At 37.0% G+C, this 22,993-nt stretch overlaps 1 protein-coding gene across 1 annotated transcript in view; it reads left to right on the top strand.

Moving 5' to 3' along the window:
* Positions 1-3,126: 3,126 nt before the first annotated feature.
* The window catches only part of HTR4 (5-hydroxytryptamine receptor 4), a 143,953-nt gene continuing 124,086 nt past the window's right edge, over positions 3,127-22,993 (top strand). The window contains exons 1-2 of the mRNA XM_015816880.1: positions 3,127-3,339; positions 22,435-22,784. Of these exons, the coding sequence (XP_015672366.1) occupies positions 3,127-3,339; positions 22,435-22,784 (563 nt within the window). The remainder of the gene's footprint in view (positions 3,340-22,434; positions 22,785-22,993) is intronic.

The following is a 22,993-nucleotide window of genomic DNA, read 5'->3' as shown; positions in this document are numbered from 1 at the left end:
CCAGGGCATAAGACAGTGTTGTGGGAATTAGTTGTTTAGCAGAGTGATAGCATGGGAGGGGGAACTGTTTTTGTGTCTGGTTGTTTTGGCATGCAATATCCTATAGCGTCGTTTTAAGGGAAGAAGTTGAAACAGTCTAGGATGTGAGGGGTCTGTAGATAGTTTCACAGCCCTCTTTCTGGCTCATGCAGTACACAGGTCCTCAATGGAAGGCAAGCAATTGTTTTTTCTGCAGTTCTAACAATCCATTGAAGTCTGTGTTGTCTTGTATGGTTGCTGTGCCAAACCAGACAGTTATAGAGGTGCAAATGACAGACTGAATAATTCCTTTGTAGAACTGTATCAGCAGCCCCTTGGGCAGTCTGAGCTTTCTGAGTTGGTGAGGGAAAACATTATTTGTTGTGCTTTTTTGATTATTTTTTGATATTAGGTGTCCATTTTAAGTCCTGAGATATTATAGAACCTACAAAATTGAAGGTCTCTACTGCTGATACTGTGTTGTTTAGTATTGTAAGAGGTTGTTGAATAGGAGGGCTTCTCCTAATATCTATCTATCTATCTATCTATCTATCTATCTATCTATCTATCTATCTATCTATCTATCTATCTATCTATCTATCTATCTATCTATCTATCTATCTATCTATCTATCTATCTATCTATCTATCTATCTATCTATCTATCTATCTATCTATCTATCTATCTATCTATCTATCTATCTATCTATCTATCTATCTATCTAGTAAGAATATAAACAAAAGTGAACACCAGGAAAGTAAAGAACTACAAAAGTTTTAATAAATTACGACCCAAGCTTTCACCGGCTCACTGCCGGCATCTTCAGGTTGACCTACATAGATCCCTGAAGATGCCGGCAGTGAGCCGGTGAAATTTATTAAGTTTATTAAAACTTTTGTAGTTTTTTACTTTCCTGGTGTTCACTTTTGTTTATATTCTTACCATGTATGCACCCAGGAATCAGTCATCGGTTTTTAAGATTGTTTTTAAGATATATATATGTGTGTGTGTGTGTGTGTGTGTACATATACACACATACACACACACACACACACACACACACACACCTGCATACACTATATCATTGTTAAATAATTCAGTCCACTGGAACTGGGTGGCCAATATAAATAAATAAATCCCAATAAATATTTTTAACATAAAAAAATGAAAAATTAGTCAGTTTGAAATACAACACTATAATTCAAATGTCAACAGATTGGGAATGCTGCTGCTTTTTCTTTATTCTACTTAACTTTCTGCCTATAGCAGGGGTGTCAAACTCAATTTCATTGAGGGCCGCATCAGCATTGAAGTTGCCCTTGGGGGGCCGGGTGGGTGTGGCCAGAGTGGGTGCAGCCTACTGGGTGGGCGTGGAGGAAGTGGGTGTGGCCTACTTGGTGCCTGTGGGGGCCTGGGCAGGAGTGGGACAGATCTGAGGGTCTCTGGCAGAAGGGGGTGGGACCAGGACAAGTGCCAAGGCATGGTCCACTGGAGGAGCCTCACTGTTCCTCTCAGGTCATGTGGGATATATGGTAGTGTGGGCTGCCCAGAGCCCTGGGCAGCAGAGGTCAAATGCCCAGCCTGGCCCTCGAGCACCCGTGGCACCAAGCCCAGCCCCACAATGCCACCACAAAATTGTACATTGGCTCCCAGCTGGCCGGCCTGGGCCAGGGCCAAGGCAGTGGGGGCTGTTCCCTCACTGTTTCCAGGATGGCTTCGCGGGCCACATGAAATGACTTGGCGGGCCGCATGCGGCCCCCGGGCCTTGTATTTCACATGTCTGGTCTATAGAGTCCTCAAGATAGGAATAAGAATTTTTTAAAAAGAAAAAAAACACTTACACACACACACACAGTTTAAACTCAGTGTCAGCTAGCTCAAAATAAAAAGGCCTGATGAAAGAGGAAGCTATTCATCCTTTTCCTAAAAGCAGACAAGTGGGGGCTGAGTACAGCTCCTGAAGAAATGCATTTCAAAACAGGGGAAGAACCCAAGGAATAGCTTTTTTCCATCTTCCTGATAAACATATTGTCGGAAATGAAAACTTTTTTGAGAAGGTCTATTGTACTGGTGGTGTCCATGTAGATTCATATCAGGATAAGTGGTTCTTCAGATATATTTCCTCTAAATTTGTTGAAAGATAAATATAGCGTGTTTGAGGAAAGGACAGCACGGCAGCTTTCAACAAAGAGTTGAAAGAGTTGATGCAGGAGAAATTCTTTTTAAATAAAAGCTTCACAAACTATATTTAAAATGTCCTTGCCCCCTCGCATTTCTGGAAGGTCAATAATGGTATAAAATTTACTGATTTGTCCTTTTGAAATAATGTAGCTTTGCAGTCTCTGATCACCCAGTTTTTATGACAAGTGGAATAGTTTGTGGGCAAGTTGTGTCCTTCTTGGAAGAATGCCCTTTTCACTGGTTTCAGTGGAACATCAAGAGGGATACATGGTGAGGTTTGGTCACTTCTAGATAGTAGTGGCAGCAATGAGGCTTTCAGCAAGCTAGCACAATGTCAAAGAATTAGGCAGGCTGCACAGAAAGCAGTTGCCTTTGACAACCCTTGCCCCATCTTTTTAAAAAAGTAATTTAAGCAGTAAGATCTATAAAACCTAAAAATATTTCTACAATATAAGGGAACATAATTTTTTTGCTTTTTTATGTCAGAGAAAACTTCTGTTAAGTGTGAGCCCCTCTGTTATAAGAGAGAAATGTTTCAGTGAAATATAAGCTTGTTATCAGCGCTTCATAATATTTTTATAGCTTACAGTATTTATATGGCTTAGAAACGCGTTTATCATTATATCATGATGGAAGCTTCAGCATGCTACTGCTGGACTACTTCAAATCAATGAATATGTATCCCCAAGTTTCAATCTGCATTGCTGAATCAAGCAATATTTCCATAATTGAAAAAGAAAGAGAAGGAGCAGAAAAAGGAAAACAAGATCATCACCATCATCATCATCATCATCATCATCATCATCATCATCATCATCATCTGGGATCATAAGGGGAGATGCAAAATCCCCTTATCCCATGACTGGATTCTAATCATGCCTCCCACTCCCGTTAAAAGTTATTTATAAAAAACACTGAATTATAAAGATGTTGTCACAGTTAACCTGGTCCTCCGGCAACATAGATTCTAATATCACCGACAGTTATACACTGATTCTAAAACATGTTGATATAGGACTGTTGGATTCTAATATCACCGACAGTTTTCTGTTAGGTGAATCATTAGCTGTCAATTGCACAAATAAGGCCATTCTTCACGTATGTGATGATATTCTAATAGTGTACCCAGATTCAGGAGATGTAAGTATTAATCAACATTTGTCCATTCATTCTGAAACAAATTGGAATATGTCAGAACATGGGAGAGAGTTATCCTTTCTACTTAATCTGACATCACAGACCACAATATATATTTTTTTCGATTTAATTTTAGCTTGTACAAACAAGATTGTGGAGGCCAATGTGTTCAGGCAATACCATTAAGCAGTAATGGTATTTTTGTAACTAAGTTACAATAAACACAAATAAATGTTCCAGTAGATGTGGTCCAATAGACACGAATAAATGTTCTTGTGCAAAATGCCATCTAAGTCATCAATTAACATTTACTTCATTCCTAGTTGTTGGTGCCAATGAAGTTATGGTATGCTATCTAGCTTAACTAAGGCTAGAAAACACTTTCTAGAAAGAGTATATAAACAGTCCTAAAAAAGCAGTTCATTTTGTTTTCTCCTTGGTGGGTCTCATATTTATAGAGCAAGTTACTTCTCCTTAAAATTTAGATGAGGGCTTAAAATATAACATTCAATTAAAATAAAGCAAAAATTAACAAATATCTTTATTCAAGTCTGTGACAGGTAATATTTGAAGTTTTCCTGAGGTAAGATATTATCATATCAGAATATATGAAACAAAAGTTCATTGGCCCAGAAAAGCTTGTTGTGGATTTCTAAAGTCAATATTTCATAGCTTGGTAAACTGGTATTTTTGATTAAAGGTTATATGCAATTCATGAGACTTAAACTTTAAATTATGTGCTAGAGGGAATTCTGAGAGGATCAATTCTACATTCAATAATTAGACTCCATTGCTTATTTTGAATTTACTTATTTTCTTGGCAGCAAAATGCAAATGAATTTTTACTTTTTTCCCCCTACCTTCTTTCAGAGTGTTTTTCTATCTTCCCAATATAGCCTTGAGGTTTCCTGGTAGTCTCCTATCCATATACTGATAGGAGGCTTGATCCTTTTAAATTTCTGAGCCCAGACAAAGTCAGTTAGATTTTCAGCCAGAGTTTGGTGGGGATTGTTTCTTCAATATGTCCCTGCTTATAAAACTAACAATTTTGTCTTTAATAGGCTATTAAACTAAATATAATGTGTGATCCAACATGTGAATAAATCTAAAAAAAAAGCAGGTGATTTGTGGGTAAATGAGCATGGGAAAGAAATGGAAAGAAATTTATTTTTTTCTTTTTTTGCCTTAACGCAAAGTCAAACACAGAGGAAAAGACCATTTATGTAGCTTTTGGACAAGGATAGGTAAAAGAAAGTAGCACAATCTTACATAGTTTCATATTTTGCCCTTTCAGTTATTACTAGTCACATTATTTAGGCTAGTAGGCTCTATGTGCTAACCTATACCTTCACCAAGCCTAGCACTGTGGATCATCTTGTAATTCTATTTTTAGTAGTTATTGAATTCAACAGTATTGCTGAGTTTTTATGAGTTTTATGGATCATTTAATAAATATTGAAGAATCTGGAACTATAAACTAAAATAGTGTAGGCTATTTGACTTGATCTTAGTAAAGAAATGCTGAAATAGATTTTCATTATTTTCCTTCCCATTTTAAAACAGGATCTACTTGAAAAAGAGATACTAGATAAATGTATATGAAATGCCAACTCTTTAATAATAACCGTCTTTCTTAGGACTACACTTCTTCTGTGGATGCTGAGGTCCCAGTTTTTCATGCCTGTTGCCTGTGATGGATGTGAGGTAAGAAATACTGTACAGTCTTGTTTTGTTTTTTTCTAAAGGAAATCAAAATACAAGCTATGGTAGTAAAATGTGTTCAATGCATCCTGTGTCTTCTCCTGTTTCCCAGTGATGAAGCTCAGGGTAGAATAGATCAGGAAGTTGGGAGATATCTTTTAATGCTTGTTGCTTAAGGCTATTCAAGAGCACACTTTAAGAAGCCCAAGTTCAGTCATAGGGCACATGCCAAGCAAAGATGACTCTGTCTTAACTTTAGAAATTCTGTGCCTGCAAAGTAAAGAAAAACATTGGACATTTTTATCATAGTATCTGACTAAAACACAAGATAGGTTTCCTGCACTTATTCTACAGTTTATCAATGTAGTATTTTAGTGTGTTTGCTTCTTCAGTTTTATCAGTTTGCTTCTGAAGTTGAAAATCCATTTGCAGAAGAGGTCAGTGTTTCCTAATCTCAGATATATTAAGATGTATGGATTTTGACTCCCAGAATTCCCTAGCCAGCATGGGTTGGGCTTGGTGAGGAAATCTGGGAGTCAAAGTCTATACATCTTAAGGCTGCTGAAATTGGAAACACTGGAATAGTCAATAGAACTATGAATTTAAAGACCTAGAGGTTATTGCAATTCTGATACTACCTTTTACGAGGTAGTAGAAAAGAGAAGGAAATGAACTAGAAAGGAAAAATGAGCCCAGCCTGAATAACTCTGACTTTCTTAATAAGTGTGGAAAACTGATAACTTTATCAAGATGGGAAGTTGGTGGGATCAAGCTGAAAATGTTGGGCAATTCACATATGGCAGAAAAAAATACTGAAGTGATGAGTTCTTGACTAATACAACTTGTATGAAATTAACTTTTGCTGGAATATGGCACTGCAAAAGATTATAGTATTTAGTTAACACTTCAGCAAAACAGAGCCTAATAAATCAAATGCTCAGACCCAATTTATTTTTTATCTCTATAGTTTTAAAACAAAATATATTGAGCAAAATGTTTTGAAATGAAAATGCTACAAAATGATCCCTTTTGCTTTTATGCAGAAAAAGTAGTATCTGGTTTAAGAAGGCTATTTTGTATATGCTTTTAGTTGAAATGGATGAAGGAATTATGTAACAATAATATTAATTACCATTTTTAGCCTTTTAGTTAGTAATTGAAGTAAAATGACAGAGTGGAAAAGATATTTCTATCATGTATGTTTTGTCACTGGTTTTGAGAATTAGTCCTATCAGTCTAGACCAGGCGTCTTCAAACTTGGCCCTTTTATGACTTGTGGACTTCAACTCCCAGAATTCCTCAGCCAGGCATATATATGGGAAGATTTGTGTGTCCGCACATGTATTCATTTACTCTGCTTCTACTTTAATATGGATATTTGGATCTCAGTCTTTTTATTTTTATATAACGGTATGTATCTGAGGCATAAATGAAACGCTGCAGTCATGTTTTGACAACTGGGAAAACAATGAACAGGTTGGTTAGAGCTATGCATTCGTAACAGCAGATGGCAGCAAAAAGTCTTCACCGATTTTTGGTTTTTACACCTTCAAAACAAGACAACTTGCAGTGTGAGACCCAAGTGCTAGTATAATTCATTGCTTCCCATCCTATTACTGATTTCATGTGAGAAAGATGATTATATCTATTTTTTATTCCAATTACCAGTAAGTTTAGCTTAGGGGCTCATCTCAAGCCTTCAAGACACTTTTACTCCTACAGACTTTTTCATAACCAGCTCTTCTAACTGTAATTAATTGGTTTAGTCTCAATGAGTAAATACAGCTGGTATGTTAATCAGGGCAAATCTAGAAATGAATTACATGTTCTAAAATGCAATACTTCTAGCCTGGAATTGCCACAAAGCTAGGTGTATCTGATCCAAAGATAAGATTTAGGACTACATATAAGTGATAGTTCATCAAAGAAGGAGGTTGTCCATGGGTATATTGTATATGCATGTCTATTTTATAAACTGAGCCATGTTAGATCTGAATCAAACTATAGCTGTTGAGATTGTAGAAATATACTACATCCAACTGCGAACAAGAGTGAATGTTTTAATGTTCCTTTAAACAAAAATTAGATTCTGAGTAAGAAATAATAGGCTAGACTAATAGAAGTCTTGTTATTTTGCATGATTTTTAAAAAATATAGATGACTCTAAAAACATGTTAGAGCCTGAAGATGAACAGTCTACTCTGCTCCCCACATTCTATTCCATGTGGAAATAGGCTACATACGTAATATGTGATTATTAACTTCCAGTTCAGTGACATTATGACACTGGACTGAAAGCAAGGACATCAAGTCCTAGTCTACCTTAGCTACAAAAGCTCAGGGATTGACTGTGGTCTAGTCTCAATCTCTCACCTTACTTACCTCACAGTGGTGTTGTGAGGAAAAATAGAAGTGGTGACTTGTATGTGTCTTGTGTTCCTGATGAACTCAACAAAGAGTTCCTGATGAACTCAATGAAATCTGTATTGACTTCTGTTCTATTAAGAATCAGTAAGATGTTATATAAATTTGTGGTCCTATTAACAATCATCAGGAACCAAAAATTGTCAAATATTATGGGAAGCCAGTAATATGAATCCTAACAATGGAGTGCTAATATTTTCTGAATTTAGTCTTAGGAATTTGTAGTCACCTGTGGTGCTGTTTAAACATTTCTTTGTTAAACTTGTTCACAAAAATGTGGATCCACAATTCTTTACAATTGTCTTTGTCTTTGTAAAGCATTGTCTTTGTAAAGCATTGTCTTTCTTTTTGGCTATTTTATGTTTAACAGCAATTATTATGACATTAAAAGGGACAAAAGCAAATGAATCCACTTGATATATGAACAGTTAAAATACAGTTTAATATGCTTTTGTATTGATCACATTTGTGTGCTCCTACAGCATTTTAATAACCAACAGCCTGTATCTGGTTTACAGAAGAGTAATTAAACACTAGCTTCCATGTAGTGCATGTAGAGAAATGAGTGACAGCTTTGATGGCAGGATCCAGTATACTTACATAAATTATCCCCCCATCAGGAAGTGTTTCTAGCAATGTAAGAAAATGAGATGCAAATATTATTTGATGTCATGATCTTTGCTGTTGGGAACAATAGAATTTAGAAAATAATTTGAACAACAGGTATTTATGATTCTTTTTAAGAGTGGTTGGGAAAGCTCAGGGACACGTGATGCAGAACGAAATATGGTTGACTGTAGGGACTACTTAATAGTTCCATGTAGTAAAATAGGAGATAATATATTGCCAAATATTATAGTAATATTTTATATAATGGGTATAATGTTCAAAACATTTATCTGGACTATTTCACAAATGTCTAAGTTAAATATAGATAATCAGAGACAATCAGACAAGGAGGCATAAAAAGATTGGACAAATATCCTGAACAGAAGTTCTTCTGCCAATGGGAGTTGGCATGGAGGAAAGTCTTCTAACACTAATGTTTTGGAAAAGAAGGTACACTAGGTAGTAGAAGAAAATGTTGGAGGAAGGGCTGTGCAAAAAATCCAACTTGTGAGATCATGAAATCATGGCTTAAAAAGAGTGAATAGAGTGATACTTTCAAAAATGGAAAGAACTGGTCAAAATCTATTATAATATGGATAAAATAAAGATGAGTAAATGAGAGGGATTTTTTTTTCACACCATCAGAAACTTAAGGGCTACTTCCACATATGCTCACATTTCAAAAAGGGAAAGTTGCTTTTAAGGGGGGAGGGTCAAACTGGCTTAATGAATTGACTTTAGTAGGAATTACTGCACATGCCTAAGCCAATACAGAATTCAGAGTAATTAAAAGCAAAACTTTGGAAACAAAGAGTTACTTCGAAGATTGGATTATATTTCTTCAGACATTTTGTTTGCTTTTGAAATGTGAAGGTGTCAGTTTCCTTACAAAGCTATATTTTGCAAAGTCAATTATGTTCAAGGAAAAGAACCTATGTTCGTGCATTAGGTAATGTAGAGCCATGAAAATTCAACAATATGAATTGACTGAAAAATCACATAAAGAACATTTAGCTTATATAGGTCATAATGTTTACATTCTACTGTTGTTCTCAAAGAAATAATACTATCTTGGTATTGTTAGCCAGATCTAATCCTATTTTGATTGTCACTCTGTGAGGGATACGGGCAGTTTCTAAATATTATATATATAATATCAAATTAAAATAAATACTTAGCTTTTTCAAGAGCTGTCAAGATCAACTATGTCCTGCCACCTGTTGTATATATAGGTTGATCCATAATTTTCTATTTCTGCCTTTTATCTTCCTGCTGCCATATTTTGTCCCTTTTTAGCCAATGTTACACATATTTCACATTTGATGCAACATTATTGTCATGAATTCTACTCATACCAAAGAAAACCAACCTGTAAGAAATGCTTGAAAAACTTTGTTCAGATTCTTCCTAACTGTACAATCCCATCTGTTTGCTTAAGCTATTATTTCCCCCACTAAATTCAAAGACTTGTCCATCGTGAAAATTAGTATGGGCTACTTGTTGCCTAGCAACATTCACATAAAAGGAGTATACATTACAAATCTGTGTCCTTTTTTATATACATCAATATAATTTTCAGTAAAGTCATAGGTAATATAAAAAGTAGACAAAAATATTGTATCTGATGGGAAACACAGAGATTTCTGCAGAACAAAAGACATTCTGTTGAGATGTGTCTTCAAAGGACAAAAAATAAAGGGTAATATTGTTTATACATTTTCTTTTGATGAAAAGCAGTCATGTTCAATTATACCTAAATTTTTGAGGTCCTCTAAGGAATGATGTTGGAGATTTATTTTTATTTTGGAGCAACAAACTGATTCAATCTTTAGCTGTTAATGCCTTTCCTTTATCTGGTTAGCAAGAGGTCTATTATATACAAGTTTAATTAGTGACTGATTAACTCTTTTATTCCTTTCTGCTCTTTCATTTTCATAACAGCTGCTTCATTTCTTATAGTAATGAACTTAGCAGGTTTGTCTGATCCACCAGCTATTCCCTTTTCTAAACTGAGGTAGTTTTATAATGATTGATATATTAGTAACTTCCAGTCTGGGCTACAGTATTGTGTTATATTTGAGGCTACTCATGAAATCAGTTTAGAAAATTTGTCTGGTAGAGAATTCAGCTATAAAAGTTCTAGTTGGGCTTAATGTAGAACCAATTCTGAAGGACCTTACATTGGTCGATTCTCTGTTTAAAGCCTATTTTAGGCTTACATTTTATTCTCCTGTGCATAAAGATAAGCAAAGAAAGTCCTTCTTTCAGTTTATTCTTTTAGATAAATTCATTTGCCATAAAAAGAGAAATAAATATATAAAGATATATTTCCAATTATTTTTCTTTCACAGGTAATAAATCAGGATAAATTATCAGTTATAGGTAAGCAATATACTGAAGCCTCGGTATTAAGTAAATGAAAATATGATTATTAGCACATTCTATATTTGAATTGGTTTTAATGAATTGCAATGCAGTTCAGTTCCATTATCCCAGATCTTCTAAAATGGTCCATGTTGATACACATGCTAAAAAGTCATTCCTGAGTGACACTAGACATGATAACCAAAGCCTGGAAACAGATATTGAAAAATCCTGCTTCTAAGAGTATGTTTCACATTCATTGTACTGTAGTTAGGCTGTAGTTAATTATTTTGTTCCAAATAACCCAAAGATGCTTTTTATCAAAAGGCAACTGGACTTTTGTTTTTCCTTGAAGACGTTTCGCTTCTCATCCAAGAAGTTTCTTCAGTTCTGACAGAACTGAATCTTGGGGACAACCAGGACCTGGATGACTGAGAATCTCTATAGCCATTTTGTTCCAAATCTCATTTGGACTTTTTACACTATGATCTGGAATAGATTAAGTTGGATTATATTTCAAACATACCAGATGTTTTCCAAATAAATTTGTATTATATATTTTTAATTTTCCCTCAACTAAGTGGTATTACAAAAAATGAACTGAAAATAACTAAATGCAGGTTCTATTTCACTGAGGAACAGGTATTCAGTAATCAATATTTAGATAAATATCTGAAAGGAAGAAAAAGCTTTTCAATTTGGACCATTTTGGAGATGTCAGTTCAAGGATTGAGTAAAAGGATTGTAATTAAAGGTATCCAGCTAATTAATATTTCTGTTCAGATTGCAGATCTATACATAATTCAGAATAAGTTTCACTGAATAGAGTGGAATAAAGTATGTTCATTCTTTTGCCTTTTGGTTTATTTTTCATTTATTCTTGTAATAAATCTGCCTTGTTAACCAGTACTAGGTTACTTTACTAGATAAAAAAAACACTTTGTATGTATTATCATTCTTAGCCAGCTTTATGGATAGCATTGAATTATTCTGAATGGTGGTATTCAAAGAAGAGAATGGAGCACATTGGACAAAAACTCTCCTAGATTAACACTTTTGCTGACATGGCAATCAATAGTGGATCAAGAAATATTAATAATAATGGTAGGATACTTTCTGCAAATTCAGTTGAGTGTGCAAAGAAAGTAGGAAAGCAGGAAAGAAGCAGACATTTTTGATTAAGGAATTATAGGGAAAGGATTGAAAATCTGTCTACCATGCTGGTACTTATATATAGCGTTGGTATAAAATATTATGGTTTTTTTTCAGTGTTTTATCTCAGAAATCATTTAGTTTTGATAAATTATAAAAAAGAGTAAGAAAAACAATAAAGCATATATCTACGAAAGCATATAGTATTTGCTATTTTTAATATAAAAAGATGACTGAAAAGAAACATTATTCAAAGTTAGATGAATCTTATTACCACTTCATACTGACATGGCTTGAAAATCAGCTGAGCTACCTTTCCCTCCAAATCCAGAATGGAAACTGCTTTATTTATGAATTAGTCAACATTCATGCTTCTTTAAGTAGGTTGAAATGGATAGAAGTTACATGGAGAAGGAATTGTGTGTGTGTTTGTATGTGTATATACCCAAGTCAGTTTTTGACTACTGGTAGCTACCTGGACTAGCCCCTGCAGTTTTGTTGGGTAGATTTTTCAAAAAACTACCTAAGTAGTGGCCACTACCAGCTTCCTAGGGCTGAGAGAGAGCGGCTAGCCCAAGATCACCCAGCTGGCTTTGTGCATAAGGCAGGACTAGAATTCTCAATCTCCCGGTTTCTAGCCTGATTCTTAACCACTAGACTAGGGGTAGGCAACCTTGGCTCTTTTATGATTCGTGGACTTCAACTCCCAGAATTCCTGAGCCAGCATGGCTCAGCTTGGAAATCTCTCCCTTTCCCATCAGCATGGCTGGCTCAGGAATTCTGGGAGTTGAGGTCCACGAGTCATAAAAGAGTCAAGGTTGCCTACCCCTGCACTAGACCAAACTGACTCTAAAGACAGAAAAGAGGGACTGTTTGGAATATTGCTGTTTTAAGTGGTTTATTTGTGTTTTGTTTTCGTGATCTGTCCAATATGTAGATAAAACATTTTCCCATTTCTCTGGGGGGAAAATTGAGTACTGGGTGATTGTAGACGTGCAGCATGTCTTTGCAGCATATCTGCAAAAAAAAAAAAAAAGTCAAGTACTGGGTGATTGCAGGCATGTCTGCTTGCAGACCTCTAATTGCTTTCTAAGGCAAGGATTTGTCTGGAAAATATTATAACCTCCCCAGTCATGTCTCAGGTAATGTGGTTGGCAGTCAAGGCCTAGTGTCCTGGGAGGCCCTTTCAATTAAACTGCCAACTATCTTTATGTAAACTATAACTCTGTTATATGATGACAGAAATATATGTGTTATTGTACTGCATGTTGTATAGACTTTTAAAAGACTTGAACAAATTGAAGTCAGGTCCAACAAAGGCTGATAGGTTTCGTGGCTTGCTGGCATTTTAAAACCAGAAGCAGGATATTTCTGAAAATTAGCCAAACAAGAACAGAAAACTATATCTTGAAGCAAGTGCAGCTCTCAGCTGTGATTAACTGTTAGAAATAGGGTGTTCAGTTTCTTGAATCCTTATTTAAATGTAGCATTTGAAGTATTGTGCCTCAGTAATAGGAAGATAGGATTAAACATGACTTACTAAAATGCAATAGGCTGTGAGAATAACCTTAGGAAACAGGAGGAAGAACTGTAGCGTAGACAATAGTCTGACAAAATATATCTCAGTCCACCGAAGGCATGGAGGTAGAGAAAATATCTCAGAAGGGCCCCTCCATATTCCTCTGGAAAGTAAAGGCAGGGGAGAGGGAAAGTACTTTCAGATTTCCAAGATTCTGTTATTGTGACCTTACAATACGGGTAGTGTTAGTACTCATGGTTTTGATTTCTTCTCTAGACCAGGGCTTTTCAACCTTTTCCCATTGTACCACTTTTAGGATATGGCAATATCCGAGTACCACCAGTCACCTAGCAAGGTGTCAAAAACTTGACCAAAAAAAAAAAGAAAAGAAAAAAGTGATAAAGTACAGGTAGTCCTCGACTTACAACAGTTTGCTTAGTGACTGTTTGAAGTTACAATGGCACTGAAAAAAGTGCCCCCCAAGCCACAGCCAAGGAAGACACCTGCCTGCCCGCCCGGTGGCACTCTTCATCCTGTCCGAGGTTTTCATTGTTATGAGCATTTCTGTTGAGGATTGACAGCGGGGGTGGGATGGGGTGGTGTTTGGTTTTTATTCCCCCTGTCTGCTGGGTGGTTGCAGCAGGTTTTGGTCACTTCACATGACCCTGGGACACTGTGACCGCCATAAATATGAATCAGTTGCCAAGCATTTGAATGTAAATCACAAGATTCTGGAGAAGCTGCAACATTCCAGCTGATGGGTGCTTCTTCTGGGCTCAGCAAAGTGCCAGGATCAGTGCTGCTTTCCAGCTGATTGGTGCTTCTTCAGGGCTCAGCAGAAGCACCAGGATCAGCACCGAGCTCCAGCTGGAGCCTGGCACTGATCCTGGCGCTTCCGCTGAGCCCTGACAGCTCTGCAGCTCCAGCCATCTCTCGCTCAGGCTTGTGTGGTGCTGCCACCGGTTCAGCTCATTCCCTTCCCTCGCTACCACTTTTCTAGGATGGTCGCGTACCACCTGCCAGGTGCCAATGTACCACAGGTGGTACCCATACTACTGGTTGAAAAGCCCTGCTCTAGACTACCCTGAATGGCTGACACAAAATGGTCACTGGGCTTTTACAGGTTTTTACCCTGATTGATCTGCTGGAATATTTCAAAAGCTGAATTGTGATTGGGATGCCCCCAAATATGGAATCTGAGTCAGTTGTCACAATTATTCCCTGAGCAAGAACCTGACCGCATATATATACATCCACATCTGACTCTTATCCTCTATCTTATGTTTAGGGAGAGAGTTGGTACACAATTTATGAAGCATTAAATGTCACTGTTTTTGTAAATCATGTTCCCCTGCTTGTCACTTTGATGCAGTGTTGCTTGTTTTACCATAATTGCATTGTGACTGGGGACCACATAGGTTTACAGGAAGGACAGCAAAACCTGGCTATTGCATTGACTGACAACACTGAAATCTTCAAAGTCTATATGCAACCTTATGGGCATCCCATGTGGGTTTGAAAAATTATAGATCAAGAGCACCTCAGGACAAAATTTTGCAAAGGGAACTTCTTCCTTTTCTTTTTTTAATTAATGATTTAGTGGCTTTCCTTAAAGAATTGGAGTGCAGGAATTCAAAGACATCCAAATTCTGAAACAGTGGCAACTGTTTAAGCATGAGCAGTGCCAAGCCAATGAACTGTGTTTCTTAACACTAGGAGAAAGGCCTCAGAGGTATGTCCATCAGTATTTATTTCTTCTCCCTGTTGACCTCTTTGTCCTTCTTGCAAAGACCTCAGACATGTAGTTTGCTTTCCATGCAGGACTGAAATACTTAAACTTAATCTATTCATCTACTTTATATATATTTAGTATAACAAACTGGCTGTCTGGTACAAAGCTGAGCTAAATGAATTCTGCTACAGGTGATCTGTACTTGTTTGCTCTAAAGAAAAGAGAAAAGAGATTTTGTTTTCTCTTAAGTCATCCACATCCAATTTTAGAATGGCATCAGACCACAACAGAAGTCTTTATGATTTCCAAAGAAACAGAATTTTTTCAATGGCAGCTGTGTAAAGTTCAGACAAATCATATGCAAAAGCGATCCTTAGCACAAATAACAGTCAGGTTGTCTGTGTGTCAACTTGCCTTGTAAGAAATCTGTTCTGTGTAGTTTTCTCATTCACAGCTTGGGTGTGGGACAAACAAAGAATCTGGCACCCAGTTTAATATTTTATGGATGGAGTGTCATATATGAATTATGGGGAACACAAGTAGTTCTCACTTCTAACTATTGCTAATGAAAGATTTGGCAAGAGTGTGATTTCAGTATATTTGTGTTAAGTTCCCACATTCAGTTTATAATATTTCCATTAGAAAAGAGTGTCATCATATAATTCTGTCTTCCTCTTCATGATGATTTTATGGGCGTTTAAAATGTAAGCCACAAGTTTAAGATAGTGTGACTCTGGCTGACTTTCAGGTTAATCATATGAATTACACAACAGTTGTTCTGAACAATTATGTAAAAGACCAATGTAGAACTTTTCTAATTAGGAAATGTTAAGAAAAGGAAGGAATTTTGTCATTCAGACAGTATTTCCTTCTTCTTTGGAAAAGATATTCAGATGCTGCGACCCGTCCTGTTCCATGCCTATTAAGCTTAGAATCATGCAGCCCCCCCCCGTGAAATTCCATGAAAGTGAAAGTTAGGCTTTGAAGAAGCAGAATAGAAAAATGTTGCTACTTTTGAGCATTGGTTGTCTAGGATTCTAGAGCAAACCATAGATAACAAAAAAAATATATATCAGGCAAATGGATTATATACAGAGTTCTCATTCAAGAAAAAAATCAGCAAGCTAAAACTACCAAGTTTTGGACACATTATGCAAAGATTTAGCTTTCTTGAGAAGCCTATACTGGTAGGAAATGTGGAAGGAAACAGAAGAGAACAACCTTCAGCCAGGTGGATGGACCCTATTCCTATAGCAGTGGTGGCGAACCTATGGCACGGGTGCCAAAGGTGGCACTCAGAGCCCTCTCTGTGGGCACGCACGCCGTCGCCCCAGTCCTAGGCCTTCAGCTGGGCTTTATAAAACCTTTTCGTTTTAGGCCTCCGCCGCCGTGTGCAAAAAAAAAAAAGGTTCAATCAATCAGTCAATTTCAACTTCTCGCGGGGAAAAAAAAGATCTTGCAAAGTTGGAATTGACTGAACTTTTTAGTCCCACCCAGCCTGCCGTTACCACCGTAGCCACGCCCCCCCCAATTGGCCACACCCACCCGGCACCCGACGATGCATAAGTGGGTTTTGGGTTGCAGTTTGGGCACTCGGTCTCTAAAAGGTTCGCCATCACTGTCCTATAGCAATAGGTCAGTGTTTCTCAACCTTGACAATTTTAAGGCATGTGGACTTCAACTCCCAGAATTCCACAGCCAGCAATGCTGGCTGTGGAATTCTGGGAGTTGAAGTCCACATGCCTTAAAATTGTCAAGGTTGAGAAACACTGCAATAGGTGCATTCTTGGAAAACCTGAAGGACCAGGCTGAAGATATATCATTTTGGAGAAAAATCTGTCAAACATGGTTGCTGATATGACAGAAAACCAATCAGTCAGTCAGTCAATGTTAATATATAAGGAATGACCTTGAGAGGCAGCAGGAAGAGCCACAGCCTAGGCAATGGTCAGATAAGAAGCAGCTGAGCTTGCAGAAGGAATGGGGGGCATGGCAAATGTCTCAGAAGGGACCTGTAATGTATTGAGGAGAATTACTTGGAAATGTTGAAAAAACGGTCATAAGACTCTCTCTGTTCAGGGCCAGACTTTCTGTCTACTGTACATGCTCGTCAACTTGTGTTAAAGCAGGAACTAATACTTGAATCCTATTGGCCGCCACCTAGTGGCTGAGTGTATAAATAGGGGTGAAGTGACAGTTAGCCAGGTTCTGTTTAAACTGTTAATAAAGAGTTGTTGTTCACCTGCTGCCTCGTGAATGCCTCACCAAACACCAAACATAACAGGACCCTTTCTAGTTTCTTACCCTGTAAAGGTGAGAGGGGAGAGATGTATTTTCAGACTTGTAGCTAATACACCAGGGTGTGCTTTTTGGTCTGGATTACTTTGGAGAACTGACAGCAATCTTGCGATTTTGAAAGTAGATAAGCTGCCTCTTATCTAACCTCTGCTAGGCTGCAGCTTTTTTCCTGTCTTCCAAGGCCACTCCCTCAACAGTACAATCAATTTCCTTATTTTGTAAAGCTAACCATTGGAGTATTAGCTCTAAGTGCCAGCTCTTTTGTATGTGTGTGTGTGAGACATCATGGTGCATATAAAAAGAGATATTGTATTGCAATGGCACAATATTGCTCTAGTTGTTTATTTTACATCATCTCCTATGTTGTCTAAGTTCTCTTCTGTTTCTATGGTCTTCAATCTTCATTTAGGTCAGAGGTCCTCAACTTTTTGAGCATCAGGAACAGTTCGGTGGAGAGAGGTTTTCTGCAGACTGGAGGGGGCGTGGTTTCATGTACTGCCTGCATCCCGCGGATGGGGCTTTGCTTGTTTGCACGGACCAGTTTCTGGCATGTCACGGCCCGGTGCTGGTCCACAGCCAGGGGTTGAGGACCCCTGACTTGGGTAATGTTGACTTTTTAAAAAAAACAAAAACTTATTTTGGCTTTCAAGAATCTAGATTGCATGAAATCTGAGTCTTATATGAAAAATAATATTTAACAGAACAGTCTTCATAGTTGCATTTTAAGAAACATTAAAGTAAATGATTTTAATCTACAATTTAGTTTCTCATTAATCTATATACAGTACATTTGTATATATTCACTTCGAACTAAGCTTAATTTTTTTTTCTTCTGTTCAATTGTGTCCGATTCTTGGAAACTACCTAGACAAGTCCCAGCAGTTTTTTTTGGCAAGGTTTTTCAGAAGTGGTTTGCCATTGCCTTCTTCCTAGGTCAGAGAAAAAGATTACCTAGCTGGTTTTGTGCCTAAGGTGGGAGTAAAACTTATTGTCTCTTATTTTCTAGCATGATGCCTGAACCACTACAACAAATTGTCTCTCTAGGTTTATTATATTGGCATAAAAATGAATCTGCAAAATCTCTCTGCTTCAGGATATTTCTTTGGAATGTTGTCAGTTATTTGTTAGTGCTTTCTGGTTTATGATTGCTAGGTTATTTTTTTCATAAAAGTAAAAAAATCAAAACTATTATAATATGAAGCAAAAGTCTTTAAATAAATTGGCTTTTACTGGTGTCATCTTTCTCTTAATAGTTGTACATAAGTTTGCTATTAATTTGCAATCACTAGAGACAAACTGTTGTTACAGTTTGATTAATTAAGTGTTGGTGGAGGTGTTTGGGAAAACATTCTGATAAATATAGTGCTAGAAACTGTTACCTTAGAAACTGACAGGGAAATTCAACAATAAGCAGAGTTACCAGTTCGATAATATTGTGCCACTGTCACTTAGCATTACTAGCCATCTGAAGTACATTCTTTGTTGACAGAGTTATATACATATTGCATAATTGAATGAATGTGGTTTTATATATAGGGAAATGTTTCTTTAAAACCCCACAATTCCTTAAATAAACGTACACACGCTTCTGGAATTGTATCTTACAGGCCAATTAAATACAATAGGCTATATATTGCAATGTCCTTTGTATATTTGTATATTCTCTCATTCTCACAGTAGCCCGGAAAGTGAGTTTGACTGAAGGAAAAGGAATGGCTAGGGTCACTTAGTCAGTTTTAAAGGCAGGTTGTTGATTTCCTAGTCAAAGGTTTATATTATGCTCCAGTGTTGGATCTATCCTAAAATATGGCTTAGATTCACTTTTGTTGTTGTTGTTGTGCTTGATATAGACTGGGTGGCTGCTGAAGCAACTCGTTATTGAAAATTGTTTCTCATACACAGGAGCAAACAAAAGTAAGTTTTCTGTTGTTATTACTGAAGTGTCAAAGAAATGCCAGACAAATTTAATATACAAGAAGAGAAGGCAAAATTCCTTTTTATATAGACAGAAATAATACAATCATTATAGGATGTATATTAGTGAAGACACAAGAAGCTTGACTATCATGTTTCATTCAAATGCTAACAAAGTAAGGAGTGCGCTACAAAATGTGGAAGTTTAATTTGTTGTTGATGTTAACCAAGGAAGGTTTTTTCATATGAGAGAGAGGCATAATGTTATAATGAGAAAAATGTTATCCTACCATCCAATAGGGAAACCAGTATATAATCTTGATAAAATTAAATGAATGTCTATTACTATTATATACTAGTTTATTGCATTAAGCCCCACCCGAGTGCTGCCGTAGGGTGGGGTGCACTCCCAAACTTTGCTGCAGTGGGGACATGAAAGGAGCGCCCAACTGGGCATCCCCCAGGCAACGATGATGTCACCAGCTAAACCTTTCAACCTGGAAGCGCCTCAGAGCTTCCAACATGAGTGCAATGCAAATACATTATCATAACATGATTTTCAATAAAGCATATGTTATTTTAAAGTTTTTATTGGTGTTTGTTATAGAGTCTAGGTGGCTGATGAAGCAACTCCTCGTTGAATGTTAGTGTTTATTTATTTTGTTTATTAAAAAAATTATATAGCTGCCCAATTCACACACAGTTTAGTTATACTCACCTTTCTAGTTGCTTCCTGGGAAAAAATATGCGAGGATATACGAATTTGCTCCCTATTGGTCCAATGCATGCAGTTTTTCTCTACATTTCCTTTGGAACTTCTTTTATACATAACTACATGGTTAATTAGTTAGAGAACATGTGGGGAAGAGTATTAAATTTGTTGGCTCTACTTACAATCTCCATGGATGGATCTAACTTCTAATGAGAACTTCATATGTGGAAGGTGAAAAAGTATAGCAAGAACGTCTATGGAGATTCTCAGTCATCCAGGTTACGGTGGTCCCAAAGGTGCTTTTTTCAAAAGGCAACTGGTCTTTGTTTTTCCTTGATGCTTTGCTTCTCATCCAAGAAACTTCTTCAGTTCAGACTGGGTATAGCAAGAATGTTCACAGAAACATACTACTTCAATCATGAATAGTCATAACAATAATTGTATTCCAGTCTGTTATGGTCAGATCTTGTTCTGTTCAATTAGAGATGCCACATTTTAGAAGGGTATTAAAAAAATGAAAGGAAGAAAAACTTTCTAACAATAAGAATTGTTAAACAACGGAATAGACTTGGGATTTAATGTACTGTCTCTCATTGGATTTATTTAAGCAAGTTCTTCACCACTTAAATCCTGCCATATCACTTTGTTTAAGTTCTGGGCAGAGAAGGAAATTTTGAAATGAAGTACTGAGCTGCAACGCCAAATCATTTCTACCCATTATGGTAAAATAGGTAAAAGTACAAAGTCCAGAAGTATTCTTGCATACTGTATAGGAATAATGCTGGAGGCTGGCATTTTGCTTCATAGCTTTACGTAACTTCCATTTTATGATGTTTAGTTAAAAGAATCTAAAAATAATAGAATCAACTGGAACACAAACACTGATGACAGTAAAAGAGATATCCATGGACCGTTGCAGCCACAATGTTATAGGCTCCAAGAATAGCTGGTTTACAAATTCCCTTGCAGTCCCGTGCTCTTGTTTCTCCCTACCTCACTCTCTGCCTCATTTTCAGGAGTTGATTTAATACTTTGATTTACAAAAATATAATATTTTTGTTCCGGACAATTACATCAAAGCAACAAATTAATATTGATGGTTATAAAATCTCTGGCTGAAAAGACAGTAACAGAAGACAAATGATATCTACTGAGGAATTCAAGAATTAATTTGGGTAGCCATGGATTCCCATAGATTGTCTAGATTTCTAGATAGTTTCTTTTTTTGCTCTGTTGACACTACAATTCCAAACTTTTCTGTCCATGTAGCATACATGGAAGGAGAACAGAACAGGTGTTTCCCAGCTAAAGTCTGTGGCAATGTCATTCTTGGTGCCACTTGTGTAGAAGAGGAAGAGAGGCCAGAAAACATATAAATAAATGTTATTGAAACTGGAGACTCTCAATTTCATACCATGATTGCTAAAAGACTTTTGATTTTGAAACACAGCTTTGGGCCCACTTGATTCTGATGAAAGCATCCAAAGGTAACTAATTCAATGAGCCACTGGTAGTTTCACTGTGAGAAGGCAGCAAAAAGACATTTTGTGCATTGTGCCATTCACATAACATTATACAATTAACCTCATTTCTAGAATATGCTCTTTTTTGAACTATGAAAATAATTAGAAAAATGGTAACCCTAAATTGAGACCTGAGTATTTGATCTTAAACTAGCTGTCTTTTGTCCTACGTAAAATGTGAATTATAAAAATAGTCGATCCTGACTTCCGGTTCCGGAACACGGCGACGCCGGTCGTGCCTGGAGACTTGTCTCCGTGCCGCCCGGAGTTTCCTTCACCGATAAACCCCCCAGGGGGTCGACAGTCGCCCTGGAGGGGTGACCACCAAGGAGGAGGCTTGCTGGTAGATAGGGGAGGGCGGCAGCTTCCCCCGAGTCTCCAGCTATCTCCTTAGGGCCGACAGAGCAAAGATCGGCCTGCAAGATGGCCGATCACCCTGCTGCACCAGCCGAAAGTCACATCGTCATCTAAGCGTTAAAAACCCACCGCAGATGATCCAGGTGAGACCCTTTTTATTCCTCTCCACACCCCGTGCTGTTTTTGCCTGTAGAAGCTGTTTGTGCTATTATTTCCCCGTCTGGAGAAAGCGGCTTTGGTAATCGTGGGAACAAATGCATTTTATAAAAGGACAGAAAAAACAAATAAATATTCATTTAAAGACTATATTCTATCTCTACTTACATTGAGCTGCAGAAAAAACTGTTTTTTGTGTTTTTTGGAGCGGTATTATATCGGCAGAGTATTTCTTGTTCTATTCTTCCTTTAAAAAATAGAAAAAAGGAAAAATGGCGTTTGAAGAAGTCTTTTTAACTCACTGAGGACACCTACTGGTCAAAAATTAATATTGGATTCTTGTCTATCTGGAGATGAGATGGTTTTGGCCTTCAAACTGTTTTTCAAGAGAAAAGATAATTTGAGCTAGCTGTGTGATCTGTGGGGGTGGATAATGTTCAATTCTAACTTTCACTAAAAAGGAAAAGGATTTTTCTTCAACTATTGCTAAAATGGAGAAGCCGCAACCACACTTAAACTGTAAACTATACTGGAAAAGATCTATGAGGCTAAAGAAGAAATATGTACTACAATAAAAGAGGCTACTATAGAACTAAGAGCCAGAATTTCTACTTTAAAACTTAAAACTGACTCTCAGATTGCACTTGACTACTCAACAAAACAGATTATACAAGAAGAGGACCTAACTGAGGATAAAGAGAATTTTACTTTGCCCTACAAGCAAGACCAGGAAAAGCAAAGACTGAATTTTGAACTTTTGAAGCAACGAGGCCTTATGGACAAGGAAAATAGAGGATCAAACCAGAGATCAAGATGGCCTGCATTGGAAGATGCTGAGGGGATTTTACAACATCGAAATGAAGAAAAGAAAAAAATAATTTGGGAATATTATGAGAACTTATACAAGCAACAAACAGTTTCAGATGATAGGATAAAACAATTCTTGGAAGAAACAGAGATACCTAAAATGCCGGAGAAATTTAAAAAGTTATTAGAAGGGAAATAACAATGATGGAATTGATAGAAGCAATCAACAGACAAAAAAATGGTAAAACACCAGGACCGGATGGGCTACCAGCAGAGCTATATAAGACATTGCAGGAAGTACTAGGTAATGTAATGTTGGAACTTTATAATGAACTTCTTTCTGAAGCTAAGATACCAGATTCGTGGTCCGAAGCTCTTATTACTCTGAT

The sequence above is a fragment of the Protobothrops mucrosquamatus genome, unplaced genomic scaffold (genome assembly GCF_001527695.2).
Source record: "Protobothrops mucrosquamatus isolate PMUCROS unplaced genomic scaffold, P.Mucros_1.0 scaffold517, whole genome shotgun sequence".
Classification (NCBI taxonomy): Eukaryota; Metazoa; Chordata; class Lepidosauria; order Squamata; family Viperidae; genus Protobothrops; species Protobothrops mucrosquamatus.
The sequence above is the reverse complement of the archived record's forward strand: the minus strand, read 5'-3'. Positions and strand labels throughout refer to the sequence as shown.